General features: G+C 45.2%; 1 protein-coding gene across 5 annotated transcripts in view; it reads left to right on the top strand.

Moving 5' to 3' along the window:
• Positions 1 to 9,719, top strand: part of ZNF185 (zinc finger protein 185 with LIM domain) — a 70,158-nt gene extending 60,439 nt beyond the window's left edge. For 2 of the 5 annotated variants that reach the window (XM_079764864.1, XM_079764865.1), the window contains 4 exons: positions 1,083 to 1,154; positions 3,322 to 3,424; positions 5,465 to 5,563; positions 6,772 to 9,719. In XM_079764864.1, coding sequence (XP_079620990.1) covers positions 1,083 to 1,154; positions 3,322 to 3,424; positions 5,465 to 5,563 — 274 coding nt within the window. In that variant the 3' untranslated portion in view covers positions 6,772 to 9,719. The remainder of the gene's footprint in view (positions 1 to 1,082; positions 1,155 to 3,321; positions 3,425 to 5,464; positions 5,564 to 6,771) is intronic. The other 3 variants (XM_079764861.1, XM_079764863.1, XM_079764862.1) reach the window with 2 other exon arrangements.
• Positions 9,720 to 16,249: the final 6,530 nt, after the last annotated feature.

Below are 16,249 nucleotides of genomic sequence, written 5' to 3' on the forward strand. Positions count from 1 at the left end.
CACACAGCCCCTAGCCACCACTGATCTATTTTCTATCTCTATAGCTTTGTTCAGAGAGGCTTTGAGTTTAGAAATAATGTATATAAAACCTCAAGCACCCCCAAGGGAACTGCCCTGGCCATCTAGCATCTGCCTCTGTGAGTGTCATTTGACTGAACTTTGTCCCTTCTTTTGGTTTTTCTTCTCCCAGTCCCACCACTCTGTTAAATTTATTTCTTACACTCTGACAATTAAATTAATTTTAAAATTAAATTTAACATCCAGTCAAAATGGTAGGTCTTACAACAAGCCAGTGGATTTCTTGATTGGATAGTGAGAATCCATTGTGTTTTCCCCTTTTGCCTCAGGAGGCTCTGAGATAAGCTTAATTCTCAGAAGAAATTAGAGCCTGGGCTGAAACTCTAGCTCACCCCTTCCTTTGGGTGTGACCTTAGGCAGGGCATTTACCCTCTGAGTCAGTTTTCCTAACTACCTCAGGGGGTCATTATATGGCTCCTGTGAGAATAGCAGCTACACTAAGCATCCCGCAGGGCTTGTAGTTAGTAGTCCTTCCCTGGCAATGGTTTTATCTTTTAACCATTAGTTTGTATTATAAAAAGTCTTGTTATTGAAAAATGATGATAGAAAAAGGGGAAAAAATCTCACTTCCTATAACCCAAGCACAGGTGTATGTAGGAATGTTTTCTTTGTTCCCATCTGTAGTGTCTAATTTCTGCTGTGAGTGGGCTCCTGGTGACTGTCACATTACAACTCACACACATATGTGGGGAGAAAAGCCCTGCTCTTTTCCCACTGGTCAGTGAAATGGGGGGCCCTCATGGTATACACAGCCTCAAGAATCAGAGCCATGCTTCACCATGGCAGATCCTCTTTGCCCCCCATTCAAGGGCTTTTCTCCAAGAGAACTATGCCTCCTTGGCGCCAAGTTTAAAGCTTCTTGTGACATTTTGCATAGCAGATGATAGCTGGCCATGCAGAGTCATGTCTCAACTGTGTTAATGAGAAAAGCATCCCCACTCATGACTGTGGTAGTTACCTGGCTCTCATTTTCTGCTGTCCTCTTCCCCTACCACCCCCTGCAGCATCAGCAATACTGAGGACTCCTTCAACATGGAGAAGAAACCCACATATGACAGCACGCCATACTCTGAGAGGTGAGTCTGCTGTCTTACCAGGGAGCTCGCAGGTCTACAGAGAAAAAACAGTTGAGGGAGATTTCCACACTAAGTCGACTTGCTTTTGTCTCCTGTTTTACTGCTTCTGATCCACTTTCAGATCTTTCACATCACTGTGCATCCCTTATAGGGATGTCACACTAGTGTCAACTAAAGCCTTCAACCCAGCTAAGACTGGAGGGTGGACACAAAGGGCTTCTGAGAAAGGACATGGTGGTGTTTGAAAGCCCAAGGGGCTCCTGTCAGCAGGAGAGGCCCTTGGGATTAGAACCTAATTAATTGATCACTTCATGAACTTGCAAATCTGACTAGAACCGTGGTCGGCAAACTGCGGCTCACAAGCCACATGCGGCTCTTTGGCCCCTTGAGTGTGACTCTTCCACAAAATACCACGGCCTGGGCGAGTCTATTTTGAAGAAGTGGCGTTAGAAGAAGTTTAAGTTTAAAAAAATTAGCTCTCAAAAGAAATTTCAATCGCTGTACTGTTGATATTTGGCTCTGTTGACTAATGAGTTTGCCGACCACTGGACTAGAAGGAAAAGAACTATAAAAGGAGAGTGGTGAGTGGGAAATGAAGAAATGTGGGTTGCTCTCATCAAGAATCCAGAAAAGAGAAAGAACCATTCATTTGAAATGAATGAAGGTGCAGAGAGCATCTTATTTAGCAGTTTCAAAAGCTGTCACTAGATGACAGCAGTCTTGGAATGGTCTTAATGAAAAAATAGTACTACTGTTTTTCTTTTTTTTAATATTTATTATTGATTTTAGAGAGAGAGGGAAGGAGAGAGAGAAAAACTTCTATGAGAGAGAGAAATATTGATTGGTTGCCTTCCATACACACCCCAACTGGGGATTGAACCTACAACCTAGGAATGTGTCCTGGCCGGGAATCAAACCTGCAACCTTTAGGTGTGTGGGACAACACTTAACCAGTTGAACCGCCTTGCCAGAGCAAGAAGTCTTATTTTTCAATTCTTGGCATAGGGGAGCAAGGAATCTGAGAGATGCAGTTTACTCAGGTCACAGTGAAGAAAACAGGTCTGGAAAGAATAAATAATGTGTTGTAAGTCACACAGTAAGTATTACAGGGGTCCAAAAGTGTATGGTCTGAGAGGCAGGGCTCAGTGGTCCCAGGCATGAACAGAAGTGCCATCAAGACAGGTGACCTGGTAGGGCATACAGCAAGCATATCAAACTCAAAGGCTAACACGGGCCACATAAACAAGGTTTAAGTTTATGTGGGCCACAAAAAAAAAAAGCTTCAATTTTCATAGAAACGTAGGTTTATTTCGATAGAGACATGCTGAATATTAAGGGCTGAAATAAATGAGTCATCGTTAACATAATATAATAGAACATTTCCATAAAAATTAATATTTTTTCTTGAACATTAACTTACCAGACACTGAATAACTCTACAAATCAATAAGCATAACACAAATAAACCTATTTTTCTTGTTCTCCGAAAGCGAAATATTTCCTGTTGCGCACACCAAACAAGTCAGTCCAAGTCTAATGACGTGGCCATCGGCTGCTAAAATATTCGCTGCTAGTGTGAGTGGAGAGAAATGGTGCGCCTGTGCATAAGGCGCGTAAGGGAAATGAATGCAACACGATTGTAGTCATCAGTCATTAGCGAACGTTGTAGTTCGTTATTAATAATTACGTATAACAGGATATTGTAAAAATGAAGTTATGGGATTTTTATTTAAATGTTTCTTACATGCCGTTATATTGGCTGGGCTGCATGCAGCCTGCGGGCCGCGAGTTTGACATGCTTGGCATACAGGTACATGTCTCCTGTAGGAGAAGACATGAGTCTTCCTGTTCTAGAGGGGAGCAGTTAAGCTAGGCAAGGGTCAGGGAGAGGAAAGCTGACTGGAATAAGAATCACATCGGGGTGTCTACACATTTGATAGTGAGTATGAAGATGCATGACCACTTTCTGGAAATAATGTGAGGATCCACAGTGGCCTAGGCTGGCCCAGGTCTGTGTGGCCAATTGCACATCACAGAAAAAGTTGGCAGGCTGAGAACACTGGCAGCAAACCTAGGCCTGGCTATATAAAACTAGAGGGTGTAACTGTATTATATTAGTAGTCTGCATGCCAGACTGACCACCAGGTTCTTGTTTTTCATCTCACAGAACAACCGGAGGAATCTGTACTTATTGCAACCGAGAGATCAGAGACTGTCCAAAGATTACCCTCGAACACCTTGGCATCTGCTGCCATGACTATTGCTTTAAGGTAAGGAAAAGGGTGTAGCTGCTGAGATCATTGTCTAGAGTTAAGGAGTGTTAAGGGTTCAGAAGGCTTAATCTCAGTATGATTGCACTCCATAGGCTTTGCAGAACTGGGAGCTGAAAGAGCTTCCAAGTCCAAGGGAGTGAATAAGTCTTGGGGACCGAAGCCTGACTAGAGTGGGCTAATGAGAGAACAGGACATGACATGTGGAAATGGAAAAAGTGAGTCTGGAAGACTCTCTTGTGTGGTTGGTTTTGTAGGGGAGCAGTGCAAGAAGACGGCAGATCTTTGCAATAAGAAGGGGACAAGGGAGATCATTTGAGGGCCAGTTGTGTTCTGTGGACTCCAAGTAGGATTACATTTTTCAACATGTTGTTACATGTGGTTTTACAAAGAACATTTCATTCCCTGATTCCTGGACTTATGTGAAAATTCCTAGAAGATGCTGTCAACTTTTGGTTATATACTTAATTCCAGAGCACTCCTGTTAAATAGCAAAATTCCAGGAGCCTGAGAAATAAGTAGCTCTCAATGCATTTAGTCTCACAGCGCTAGTGTTAGGGGAAGGCTCAGCCAGAGTAGGTGGGAGTCCCCAGAAAGGCTTTGTGAGAGAGGTGGGTCTGGAGTCTGGAGTGAAGGGGCCCACAGAGGTATTTTCCAGGTGGCTGAACATGAGCAAAGGCATCTGCCTCCTGGCCCATGGCACAGAGGGAATAGGAAGAGGAAAGGAAGAGGTCCACAGGCGAGGGAGGAGGTGCGGGGAAGTAGACATGGAGGAGCAGCGATTTTAAACTTGACTGACTGGCGCTCACATAAGAGCTGGGGAAGTTGGAGGTGTGGCAAAATGGTGAGGCCTGATATTTTGGGGGGATTCTGGGAAGGTAGGTCAGGTACCATGAGCACAGGGTGGAAAGGGAGTTATTTTTCTAGGATCACAGAGCTGCTCAGGGTTAGCAATCCTGGTTCCGACATCAGAACCAACATTATCCCACTACATTCTGCTGCCTCTCAGGAAAGGTCACCCCATTGCTCAAGCTCATTTGTATATACTAGTCTGTCAGTATCCTTAATTGTAGGTTTTTCTTACCTTTATCAGGTTGATATAACATTTTAAAATACAAGCTGGTATTGTTACATTTAGAAAAAAAGGGAGAACACTTATGGCTGAAGCATCATAATAACTCTTCAGTGTCCCTGTTCTTCACAGTGTGAAGCACGTTGCAAGCCAGATTGTTGATTTTTTCTGTGTTCCTGGAGGTGACCCCCACAATGATCAGCATCATCAGTTGGCTAAGTTGAGGTTCAAGTGTTGGTCCATGGTAACTAAAATGACAGAAACAGTGATGATACATTGAGTCCTCACTTAATGTTGTCAATAGGTTCTGCGACTTTAAGCATATAACGTTAAATTCTTAAACCAATTTTAATGTATAACCAAACCAAGCCTGGCTGTTGTGGCTCAGTGGTTGAGCATCTGCCTGTGGGCCAGGAGGTCACAGTTCAATTCCCGGTCGGCCCAGATTGCGGGCTTGATCCCCAGTGGGAGGCTTGCGGGAGGTGGACAAACGATGATTCTCTCTCATCATTGATGTTTTTGTCTTTCTCTCCCTCTCCCTTCCTCTCTGAAATCAATGAAAATATTGAGAAATTTAAAAAAACACACACAATTCTACCATAGGCTAATCACTAGAAACAAGAATTAAGTTCCTACGGCATCTCATCAATGTAGAAACAAAACCATGTTATTTGAGGACCTGCTTAGTGGATTTAGGGCTCAAACCCAGGCCTAGTTCTAAAACCAGGGCTCCTACCCACTATGTAATCATCCTGCTTGCTAGTTTCTGTGGGGTTCTGTTTTGTTGTTTCATTTCTAGTTGGGTTTTGTATCTGTTTTCTGCCATTTTTCAATTGTTTGCTTCAAAGTCCAGAGTGTGCCTTCTGCTCAGTGTCTGCCTGCTTACCTTGGTCAGGTGCTCCCTCCCCACCGCACTCATTTATGTTGTTTCACTTGTATGCTGACCTCTGGCTTGCTTTCTCTTTCAGTGTGGGATTTGTAATAAACCGATGGGTGAGCTCCTGGATCAGATCTTCATTCACCGTGACACCATCCACTGTGGGAAATGCTATGATAAGCTCTTCTAGGTATGTGTTGGCACCCCAGAGGCCAAGCAGCCAGGGTTATTAGAGGGAAGAAATGTGCCCTGATCTCTCTCTGAGTCTCAATCCAGGGCACTGCTATCTCTCTTCACCTGTATGTTCAGGAGGCCCCAAGTCCTCTGTACCTATGTCCTATGGTACTTTGAGGTCTTAGGTGGAAAGACCCTCCCCAGGAACATTTCCAATTTGCAGGGGTTATAATCTCTTCCTCTCAAGAAGAACCTTCGATGCAGCACCTCAGTTGAGCCCTCTAGCTGCCCTGAGAGGCCAGCCAGGCATATGTTGTTAGCCTTGTTGCAGGAACAAGGAAATGAAGACCTAGGAAGAAAACAGGCCTGGGGAAACACCTCGCTGGTATATGGCAACATCAGGACCTCAACCCCAGACTTCAGATTCAGGTTCAGGGCTCTCTGGTATAGGCCCTTGGGCCGCTTCACCATTCCTTGTGTAGCATAAAATCAGAACGCAATAGCCAAGGACAGTGGTTGGCAAACTGTGGCCCGCGAGCCACATGCGGCTCTTTGGCCCCTTGAGTGTGGCTCTTCCACCAAATACCACGGCCTGGGCGCGTCTATTTTGAAGAAGTGGTGTTAGAAGAAGTTTAAGTTTAAAAATTTGGCTCTCCAAAGAAATTTCAATCGTTGTACTGTTGATATTTGGCTCTGTTGACTAATGAGTTTGCTGACCACTGGCCAAGAGGTTCAGTAAAACAAGATACAGCTGGGAGCAGCAGTAGGTAAAGGCCAGGATAAGTAGGCACAGGGGAGAGGATGGTGCCATGTTGGGTCTGGCCTGACCAGGAAGGGCTGCTTGGACTATCTCTCGGCCACATTGTCAACACTGCCTGCAGATAGATTTGCACGCTAAAAGCCAGCAGAATCCACCCGTGTCTGAGCCGCATGAGGTCCAGTGTCATAGGACACTGCCTTTCCAGATCCTGGTGGCCCTTCATCTTTAGCACCTCCTCAGCTAGAAGCGCAGACCAGAATATCTCCCTTGAAGGCACTGGAAATGGGTTGCACCCAGGTGTTCCACCAGCTACAAGCCCGTTTGCCGTCTCTCCAGAAGGCACATTGGCCTGCACTGTTACTTGTGATACCTGACGCAGTCACCCACCCCAGAAGCCTCTGACTGGTCATTAGATGGGATGTGTATTTCTAATCTCATGGCTGCTTCTATTTTTTTTTTTTTAGCTCCCGAAGCTGATGACTCCTGGACAAGTTTGGCCATCCTCAGTTGTCCCAAGTTGCTGGCTCTTCTTCCCTCACCATTTGATTTCTTCATGCTTTTGCCCTTCTCAAGTTGAATTTGCTTACATCTAGTAGCATATGTTAATGATGCTATGATAATTACTTGTGTGTGTAGCTTTTTATAGGTCAGAAAGTGCTTCACATCCATGATCTTATATCAGGCGTAAGCAAAGAGGATTGAACAAGAATTCCATCTTTGCTTCCCTAAGGCAGGTCGGCTTCCTGACAAGTTTAGGTGGCCTGGTATGATAGGCAGAGGCAGGAGCATTGGGTTTGGTGTGTACTGACTTGGGACAGAGAGCAAATCACATTTTGGTTCGCATCTCTGAGTGTACCTTTGGGACTTTAGAATACAAGGAGACCGCTGATGCTTCTGAGGGACCAGGTTAAAGACTGATGACGATCCCTGGTGGGTAAATCGCAGGCATTGAATGCTAGAGATTGGCATAGGCCAATGTTTAGCTTGTCTATTGGCCATATATACATGTTTAAACTTTCCATATACTTTTAAAAGTAGCTAGTTGCTTTTGATTGAAGTATATACCAGTTTTTAATTATCTCCTTCTACCCACCTTTCACTATATAGTTGAGGTTATTTTTCCTGCAGGCATGTATTAGAAAGTTTACATAATTTTGTTTAAATTCTATAGGATGTGATTCTTAGGAGGCTACAGACCAAAGGAACATCTATGTCTGAACCTTGATAGCTGATTAATACCTTTGCCCTCAATTCCCAGTCCCTAAACTTGACACAGAAATCTTCTAAAGTAGGTTTTAGAGTGTACACACTCCAGCAGGATTAGGACGGGAGAAAGGCAACTAACATTTCTTCAGGCCTTACTACATTCCAGACATCACAAAGTAATGGCATCAATCCCCATACTAATTCTGTGCAGAGGGCATTCTTGTCCCCAGTTTACAGATGAGGGTATTGAGCCTCAGAAAAGTGGTCATTGAATTATGCAGAACCATTGCTGTCTCTCTCCAGTACAGTAACCACAACAGCCAGCATTAATTTAGTGTTGAGTATGTGCCAAACACTGTGCAGAGTTTACTTAATCCTGCCAGGTAACACAACCCCTCCCAGACCTCTCCTGAGGCATGTTCTAACAAAGAGGGGAAGGTGAGAAATTGCACTGCTCCTCTGGGCATCCTGAGTCCCGCCCTGCCCCCATGAAGTACCAAACTGCCCATCTCCCTATCCTCTTTCTATGAAAACACCTCTGAACTAAGATGCTCCTATCCGGGAAGAGATTTGCTCAGAGATCTTCCCAAAGAGGAATTTGTCAACCCAGGGAAAACTCCAGTGGGCTAGCCAATCTGAGCACAGGGCCTTCAGTGACCTCCTATTTTCCGGTCCAGACTCTGTCCCATGCTAGTGGAAACCCATTGGCTGGATGGACAGATGCAGGCCAGTGATGCTCCACTCAGGTTCAATTGTGCTCCTCTGCCTTTGGGACCAGCATCACTGTATAAGCTCATCGAGAGGAGGAACAACCTCACAGTGTTTCCAGTGAAAAATGAGGGCCTGTTCTCTTGATTTAATTAGAAAATGTCTCCCATCTCTCTCCAGTTTCTGAGCCCTGTGCACATTGGCTGGTGGACTTGTTCTTCGTGCCAAATGATTAGAGTGGAACATTCCAGTTATTTGCATAGATGTGCATCAGATTTGCTCTGAAGGGAATAAGTGGCACGATTACCAACACTAAATGTAAGCTGGTCTTTCTGAAGTCTAGCCTGCAGCATGGGACTTGGCACATGGTAGGCACTGACACATAGATGCTAAGTGAATGAGTGAAAGGGAAAGAAAGGTCACTCCTTTGGGTGGGAGGTGCCATCTCTGAGTCTTGGTACAGGCCCAGCTGATGGAGTGCAGAATAAAGAGGTCCAAGATAGGCTGGTTTCCCCACCTTCAAGATACACTCTGCCTTTAAGGGAGTTTTAGAACCAACATGCAAGATATTGACAGAAAGCTTGCAAGACCATTATTGATTTCAGTCCAAAACAACCTCTTTCAATTCTAAAAAGGCATGGAATTCTGCAGACTCGAAGAGGGGTGGTTGCATTACACTTTTGCTTCTTTTTAATTGCCTAATGTTTTTAATCACTTGCTTAACCCACATTAATGTACACACTTATAATAAATGTTAAGATATTACATTGTCAATATTAAGGCTTCCTTTTTTAAGTGTAATAACTTGATATATTTGGCTGTGTGATTTATTTTCTCCTGTTACCTAAAGCCATTTTCTCTACAAAAGCTGGTAAATACTTTTAAAGGCATAAAATCTAAAGAGAAAAAAATAGCAAGCTCTTGAAACTATGCATGCACAAAAAGTGAGAATTCTTGACTTGTCAGATCTTAATGAAGAATATGTTATCCTTGGGGAAGGGATCCTCCTCTTCATTACAATTGCAGACAAATGGCCACCTAGGCCTTATTGCATACTTGCAATGACCAGGAGCACAGTCTCTGTAAGCCCATTCTGTCGGTGGACAGGACCAGTTTTAGAAAATACATTCTTCAGTTAAGTTCTGTTTCCTTTAACTATCACCCTCTGATAATCTATAATCCCTTCCTAATGTGCCGGCCTCTAAAATAGATGAAGATGCTTATTAAGTTCTTCTTTTAACTCTTCTCCGATTTGAACACCTCTGGTCCCATCAACTCTTCTTCAGCAGTAATTATGAATATGCATCTTCAAACACCTTCCTCAGAGGTGTCCTCCCACACACATTGAACCCATCCTTCCAGCTGCATACCAATGGGCAAGAAAGTTTCATCTTACCCTAACCGGTTTGGCTCAGTGGATAGAGTGTTGGCCTGCGGACTCAAGGGTCCCAGGTTCGATTCCGGCCGAGGGCATGTACCTTGGTTGCGGGCACATACCCAGTAGGGAGTGTGCAGGAGGCAGCTGATCGATGTTTCTAACTCTCTATCCCTCTCCCTTCCTCTCTGTAAAAAATCAATTAAATATATTTTATTTAAAAAAAAGGAAGTTTCATTTTGCTCATTAAGGCCAGTGCCCCTGGCTATCAGAATCCTGTTGAATCAGACCGACCGGCATGGCTCAGTGGTTGAGTGTCGACCTCTGAACCAGGAGGTCACGGTTTAATTACTGATAAGGGCACATGCTCCAGTAGCAGGCTCAATCCCAAGTCGGGGGTGTACAGGGGGCAGCCTATCAATGATTCTCATCATTGATGTTTCTATCTCTCTCTCCCTCTCCTTTCCTCTCTGAAATACTATATATATATATATATATATATATATATATATATATATATATATATATATATATCGTATTTTCTGGCATATAAGACGACTTTTTAACCCAGGAAAATCTTCTCAAAAGTCGGGGGTTTTATACGCTGGAAAATACGGTATTTGCAATTTAGAATTAAAGTGAGTTATTGCCAAATGATGGGTGGGTTACCGTATTTTCTGGCGTATAAGACCCCCGACTTTTGAGAAGATTTTCCTGGGTTAAAAAGTCATCTTATATGCCAAAAAATACGGAGTATATATGCATATATACATACTAGAGGCCTGGTGCACGAAATTCATGCATGGGTAGGGTCCCTAGGCCTGGCCTGCGATCAGGGCCTCCCAGGGCCTTCCTTCCCCCGGGTGCTGGCTGCTGGCCAGGGCCTTCATTCATTCCACACTGTCCCCTGGTGGTCAGCGGACATCATAGCAAGCAGTCAAATCCCTGAGGGGACAATTTGCATATTAACCTTTTATTATATAGATAGGATATATATATATATATATAAAATCCTGTTGAATCATCATTGTTTATCAAGTGATCCAAGCTTCTGAGTGTTATATCCGAAAATACAATTTGCATGCCATCTATGTCTTGATGCAGCACAAGCACCAAAAAAGGGGGTTAGCCTGGCCAGCATGGCTTAGTTGTTGTGCATCAACCTATGAACCAAGAGATCACTAGTTTGATTCCCGGTTAGGGCACATGCCCAGGTTGCAGGCTCCATACCACATGCAGGAGGAAGCCAATCAATGATTCTCTCTCATCACTGACATTTCTATTTCTCTCTCCCTCTACCTTTCTCTCTGAAATCAATAAAAAAAATTCTAAGGGATGATTAAGAAAGTCCAAAGATAGAAACATGATAAAGAAATTCTTTCACCAATGAGCACCTTGGGACCCAGTGTTCAATAGCTACTGAACTAGTGCCCCTATAGCTACTTTCTCACCCCAACCTCAGTCACCTTCTAGGCTACGTGAGTACAATTGGAAAAGGAAGAAGAGGTTTTACTACTTCAAAAGAGAAGGACTACGACTGTAGCTCCTAACCAGATATTTCTAGGACTTGGTGGCAGTATGCCCCCCCCCCCCCAAACAACAACAACAACAACACACACACACACACACACAAAAAAAAAACAAAACACCCCAACAACACCCACACACCTAAAACCTAAAAAAAATAATAGGGTAGTGTTAGTTACTTTAAATTATCAGGTCATATCTGATTCTATGAGCATCTTTCTCAAATATGACATTTCAGTCAGAGCCTTGGTTATCTTTCCAATTACATCCTGTTAAGAAGGAGGGCAGGTTCTTATTGAACCTAGGCAAATAATTGTATAACCATGAAAATAAAAAGATAAAAAAGAAGGAACTTTTACCATTTGCAACAACATGGATGGACCTGGAGAGCATTATGCTAAGTGAAATAAGCCAGTCGGAGAAAGATAAATATCACATGATCTCACTCATTTGTGGGATATAATGAACAACAAAACTGAATAACAAAAACAGATCCAGAGACAAGGAAACACTGAACAGACCATCCTACCTCAGAGAGAAGGCAGGGGAGGGGGAGTAAGAGATCAAACTAAAGGACTTGTATTCATGCATATTAGCATAACCAATGGACACGGACACTGGGGCGGTGGGGGCTTGTCCTGGGGGGTACAAGGGAAGGTGTCAATCAGGGAAAAAGGAGACATATGTAAAACTTTAAACAATAAAAAAAGAAAGTAATAAAAATAAAAATAAATTACAAATTCTGGAGGGATTGGTTAGAGAAAAAAATGTGTTTTATTCCTGTTTATAAAAGTAACTGAGACCCAATGTATGAAATTTGTGCAAGGGCCTTGGCCCATGCCCCCGCCCACTGCCCCCACAGCCGGGGGCCTCTGCCACCTCTACCTAGGTTCCCGCCCACTGCGGCTTTGTCTGGAAGGAAGGACATCTGGAAGAATGTCTGGTCTAATTATGCTTTTATTATTATACACTAGAGGCCTGGTGCACAAAATTCATGCATGGGGGTTGTGTGGGGAGTCCCTCAGCCCGGCCTGCAATGACGCCAGCATCCCATGCCCCGGCCTCTGGCCCGAGGCCCCTCCCTCCCTCTATGCGACTGGGGCATGGGACACTGGGCTTGCGTCGCCAGGGTGACGACGCCAGTGTCCCGCCCTGGCTGCTATGGGCACCGCCATCTTTGTGACAGAGTGATGGTTAATTTGCATATTACCCTTTTATTGGATAGGATAATCTACTAAATTGTTATGAGTTATGGATAGCTTAAGAGAAATGAGAAAGGAGTTCATTATATCCAGAAAATAGCACATTAAACATCAGCAATATTCCAAGCAAAACCCATAATCATCCTTCACGAGTTCATTCAATCTTATGTGATTAATTCTTGTTCTGCTCAGTCTTGGACTAGCAGTCTCATGAAGCCATCAGCTTCTTCACTAGAATTCTGGAAATTCTGAGTCCAGTGGTAGGATCTCAAAACTATGTAGCAATGTCATCAGAAGCCAGTGCCCCCAGATCACCTGCCATAGTCCTTTTCCCTGGGGGTCTGAGGCAGTGCCTTTTTCTTAAAAATTAAGCATTCTAGCCTGCAGCTGATTACAATCACTTTCAGAAAAGCCACAGTATGAAATACAAAACTATCTGTGCATACAAAAGACTTACAAAAACCATGCAGTTAACAAAGAAATTTGGTTGTTTCTTTGGCATGCAGCGTTTTCAAAGATAACTAGAATTATGGCTGATAACGCTATACTGTTGTTTAATATCAGGCAAAGCAGAACCAGGACATGTATGGACAGTGAGGGCATTGACCAATCTCTAGGAAAGGAACTTCATACAATTTCTGAAATATTTATATTAATAATAATTTGCCTACACAAATTTAACTTAAGGAAGGTTAGGTATCTCTTCTGATTGATTGGAAAAGCCTCCCAACTCGATATCCTACCTTATAATAGAGAAACATGCAAATTGACCGCACCTCCGCTACGCCCACAGCCAATCAGAGCAAACAAGATGGCGGTTAATTTGCATATGCGGGCGCTGAGCGGCCTGGGTCCAGGAAAGATCCTCCGGACCCAGGCCGCTCCTAGCCTGTAGGCCCGTGCTTAGGTCCTGAGCGGCAGGGGTCCCAGAACGTCCCCTGGCCACTCAGAGCCTATGGGTGTAGGCGCCAAGCAACCTGGCGGGCGGGAACATCCCTGGGTCTCTATAGCGACGCGGGGATGTTCCGCCCCGCCCCCAGCGGCTTGCAAAGGCTCCTGCACAAAGCAGCGGTTTGGGGCCATGCCCCCAGCCAGGCGCCCAGGACCGGGGGCTGCCGCTGGCCTCTGGGGTGTGCTGAGACCCTGGCAGCCACTGCTGTGTGCTGCCCGGGGTCCCTGCAAGCCCTGAGCCTGAGGCCCATGGTCAGGCTGGCTGCTGGCCTCCCCAAGCCACTTGCAAAGGCTCCTGCACAAAGCGGCGATTTGGGGCCATGCCCCCATCCAGGCGCCCAGGACCAGGGGCTGGCCGCTGGCCTCTGGGGTGTGCCGAGACCCTGGCGGCCACTGCTGTGTCCTGCCCAGGGTCCCTGCAAGCCTTGAACCTGGGGCCCATGGTGGGGCTGGCTGCTGGCCTTGGGGCGTTTGGAGACGGGGATGTTCCCGTCCAGCCCCAGAGGCTTTCCAAGCTCCAGCACCAAGTGGCAGATTGTGTCCATGCCCCAAGCCTAGCGCCCTCCACAGGGGGATGGCTGCTGGCCTCTGGGGTGTGTGGAGACCCCGGCAGCCACCACCGGCTGCACGCCCCTAGCCCAGTGGAGACAACCCAGAGGCTGCATGAGCTGCAGAGGATACACCTTTTTTAAAAAAAATTTAATTTTTTTTTTTTTTTTTTTTTTTTTTTTACAGAGAAGAGGGGAGAGGGATAGACAGTCGGAAATATCAATGAGAGAAAAACATCCATTAGCTGCCTCCTGCACACTCCCCACTGGGGATATGCCTTCAACCAAGGTACATGCCCTTAACAGGAATCAAACCTGGGACCCTTCAGTCTGCAGGCCCACGGTCTATCCACTGAGCCAAACCATTTTGAGAGTAAATACCTTTTCTGACAACTCATTGGATAAGCTTCCTGTAGGCCACCAATTGCAGTATTCTTGGTAATTTGGGTTATAAGAATCCAAGAAGGTAATCTAGGGTTTTTCCACCACACTCTTGAAGGAAAAAATGAAGGTCCCTTGAGGGGTCCCAGATTGGAGAGACTGCAGGATGGGATGAGGGACAGCACCCCCCGCTACCCCCCTCCCCGCCGTGCACAAATTTCGTGCACCGAGCCTCTAGTCCTATATAATAAAAGCCTAATATGCAAATTGTCCTCTCAGGCAGCCATTGGACCAGGAGTTTGACCAGGAGACCAGGAGTTTGACAGCTCGTTATGATGTGTGCTGACCACCAGGGGGCAGCATGGAACATGGCGGGTGTCGACGATGTGGCACTGGCAGTGAGCGGCAGTGGAGGCACTGCCAGCCCCGATGGGCCCTGACAAGAGCAGACCGCAGTGGGATGGTGGATCAGGTGAGTGGATGGCACCAGGCCAAGGTGGGTGTGAGCGGGGGCCTGATCGCCCTGCAGACAGCAACCAGCGTCGGTGGTGGGGGACAGGGCTACCATCCAGGTTCCAGGTACTGAGGGAGCCAGGCAGGGGGCCCAGCCCAGACTGATCACCCCGCAGATGGCGACCAGTGGCAGTGGCAGGGCGGCGGGGCCACTGCCAGGCTCCCAGGTACTGAGGGAGCCAGCTGGGGGCCCAGCCCCAATCAATTACCCTTTCAGGTGGGATGGTGAAACAGGTGAGGGGGTGGTGCCAGGCCAAGGCAGGGTGTAAGGCGGGGTTTCAGGCCTGCAAGGCTGGGGCCTGATCTCTGTAGGCCACCCTGAGGGACCCCACCCATGCAAGAATTTGTGCACTGGGCCTCTAGTATCAAATAAGCCTAATTCTTTCTAACACCTCTGTTTTTACAAGGTAAAAGGGCACTTGTGATTTTCCAGAGTCTGTCAAAAAAGATTGAGATCAAGAATATATCACTGAGGATTTGAGTTTAGGAAGGAAAAATATCAAAGTTGTCAGGAGATTTGAATACTTGGTTAAATAAGATCACGTGTTAATGAGACATACTACATGGGCTTTCCATTTAAAGTGACAAAATATTTTAAAATCAATATAGGAAGTAAGGCAATTGTAAAGAACCTTAGTTCTCTCAGCCCAGCCAGTGTGCCTCAGTGGTTGAGCATCGACCTATTTTCCAGGAAGTCAAGGTTCGATTCCCGGTCAGGGCACACGTCTGGGTTGCAGTCTCGATCCCCAGTGTGCAGGAGGCAGCCGATCAATGATTCTCTCTCATCATTGATGTTTTTATTTCTCTCCCTCTTCATTCCTCTCTGAAATCAATAAAAAAAATATTTTTTAAAAAGTGAGAAGGCTTGGTTCTCAAGTAAAGTTTTGTCAGAATAAGTTCACTGAAAAATATTATGCTTATGTGCTCTGGCCAGGTAGCTGTTGGTTAAAGTCTGTCCTGATACACCATCACAGGTCAGAGCACACAGAAGAATCAAAGTGGACAAACGAATCTTTCTCTCAATTTCTAACTCTCTCTCTCTCTCTCTCTCTCTCTCTCTCTCAATTTCTCTCTCTCCCTTCCTCTCTCTCAATATAATAAATTTTTAAATATATTTTTATTGATTTCAGAGAGGAAGGGAGAGGGAGAGAGAGATAGAAACATCAATGATGAGAGAGAATTATTGATCGGCTGCCTTCTTCATGCCCCCCACTGGGGATTGAGCCCCCAACCCAGGCATGTTCCCTTGATCAGAATCAAACCCTTGACCCTTCAGTCCACAGGCCAATGCTCTATCCATTGAGCAAAGCCATCTAGGGCAAATATAATAATTTTTTTTAAAAAATTTAAACATTACACACACACACACATACAAAATAAGTAAATCCAGGAGATGTAATTTACAGCATGGTGACTATAGTTAGCAACACTGTATAGCATGAAAGTTCTCTTTACAAAAACAAAAATTGCAACTATGGGTGGTGATGGATGTTTACTAGCTTTATTATGACAAGCATTTTGCAATATATAA

This window comes from Cnephaeus nilssonii (assembly GCF_951640355.1).
Source record: "Cnephaeus nilssonii genome assembly, chromosome: X".
NCBI lineage: Eukaryota > Metazoa > Chordata > Mammalia > Chiroptera > Vespertilionidae > Cnephaeus > Cnephaeus nilssonii.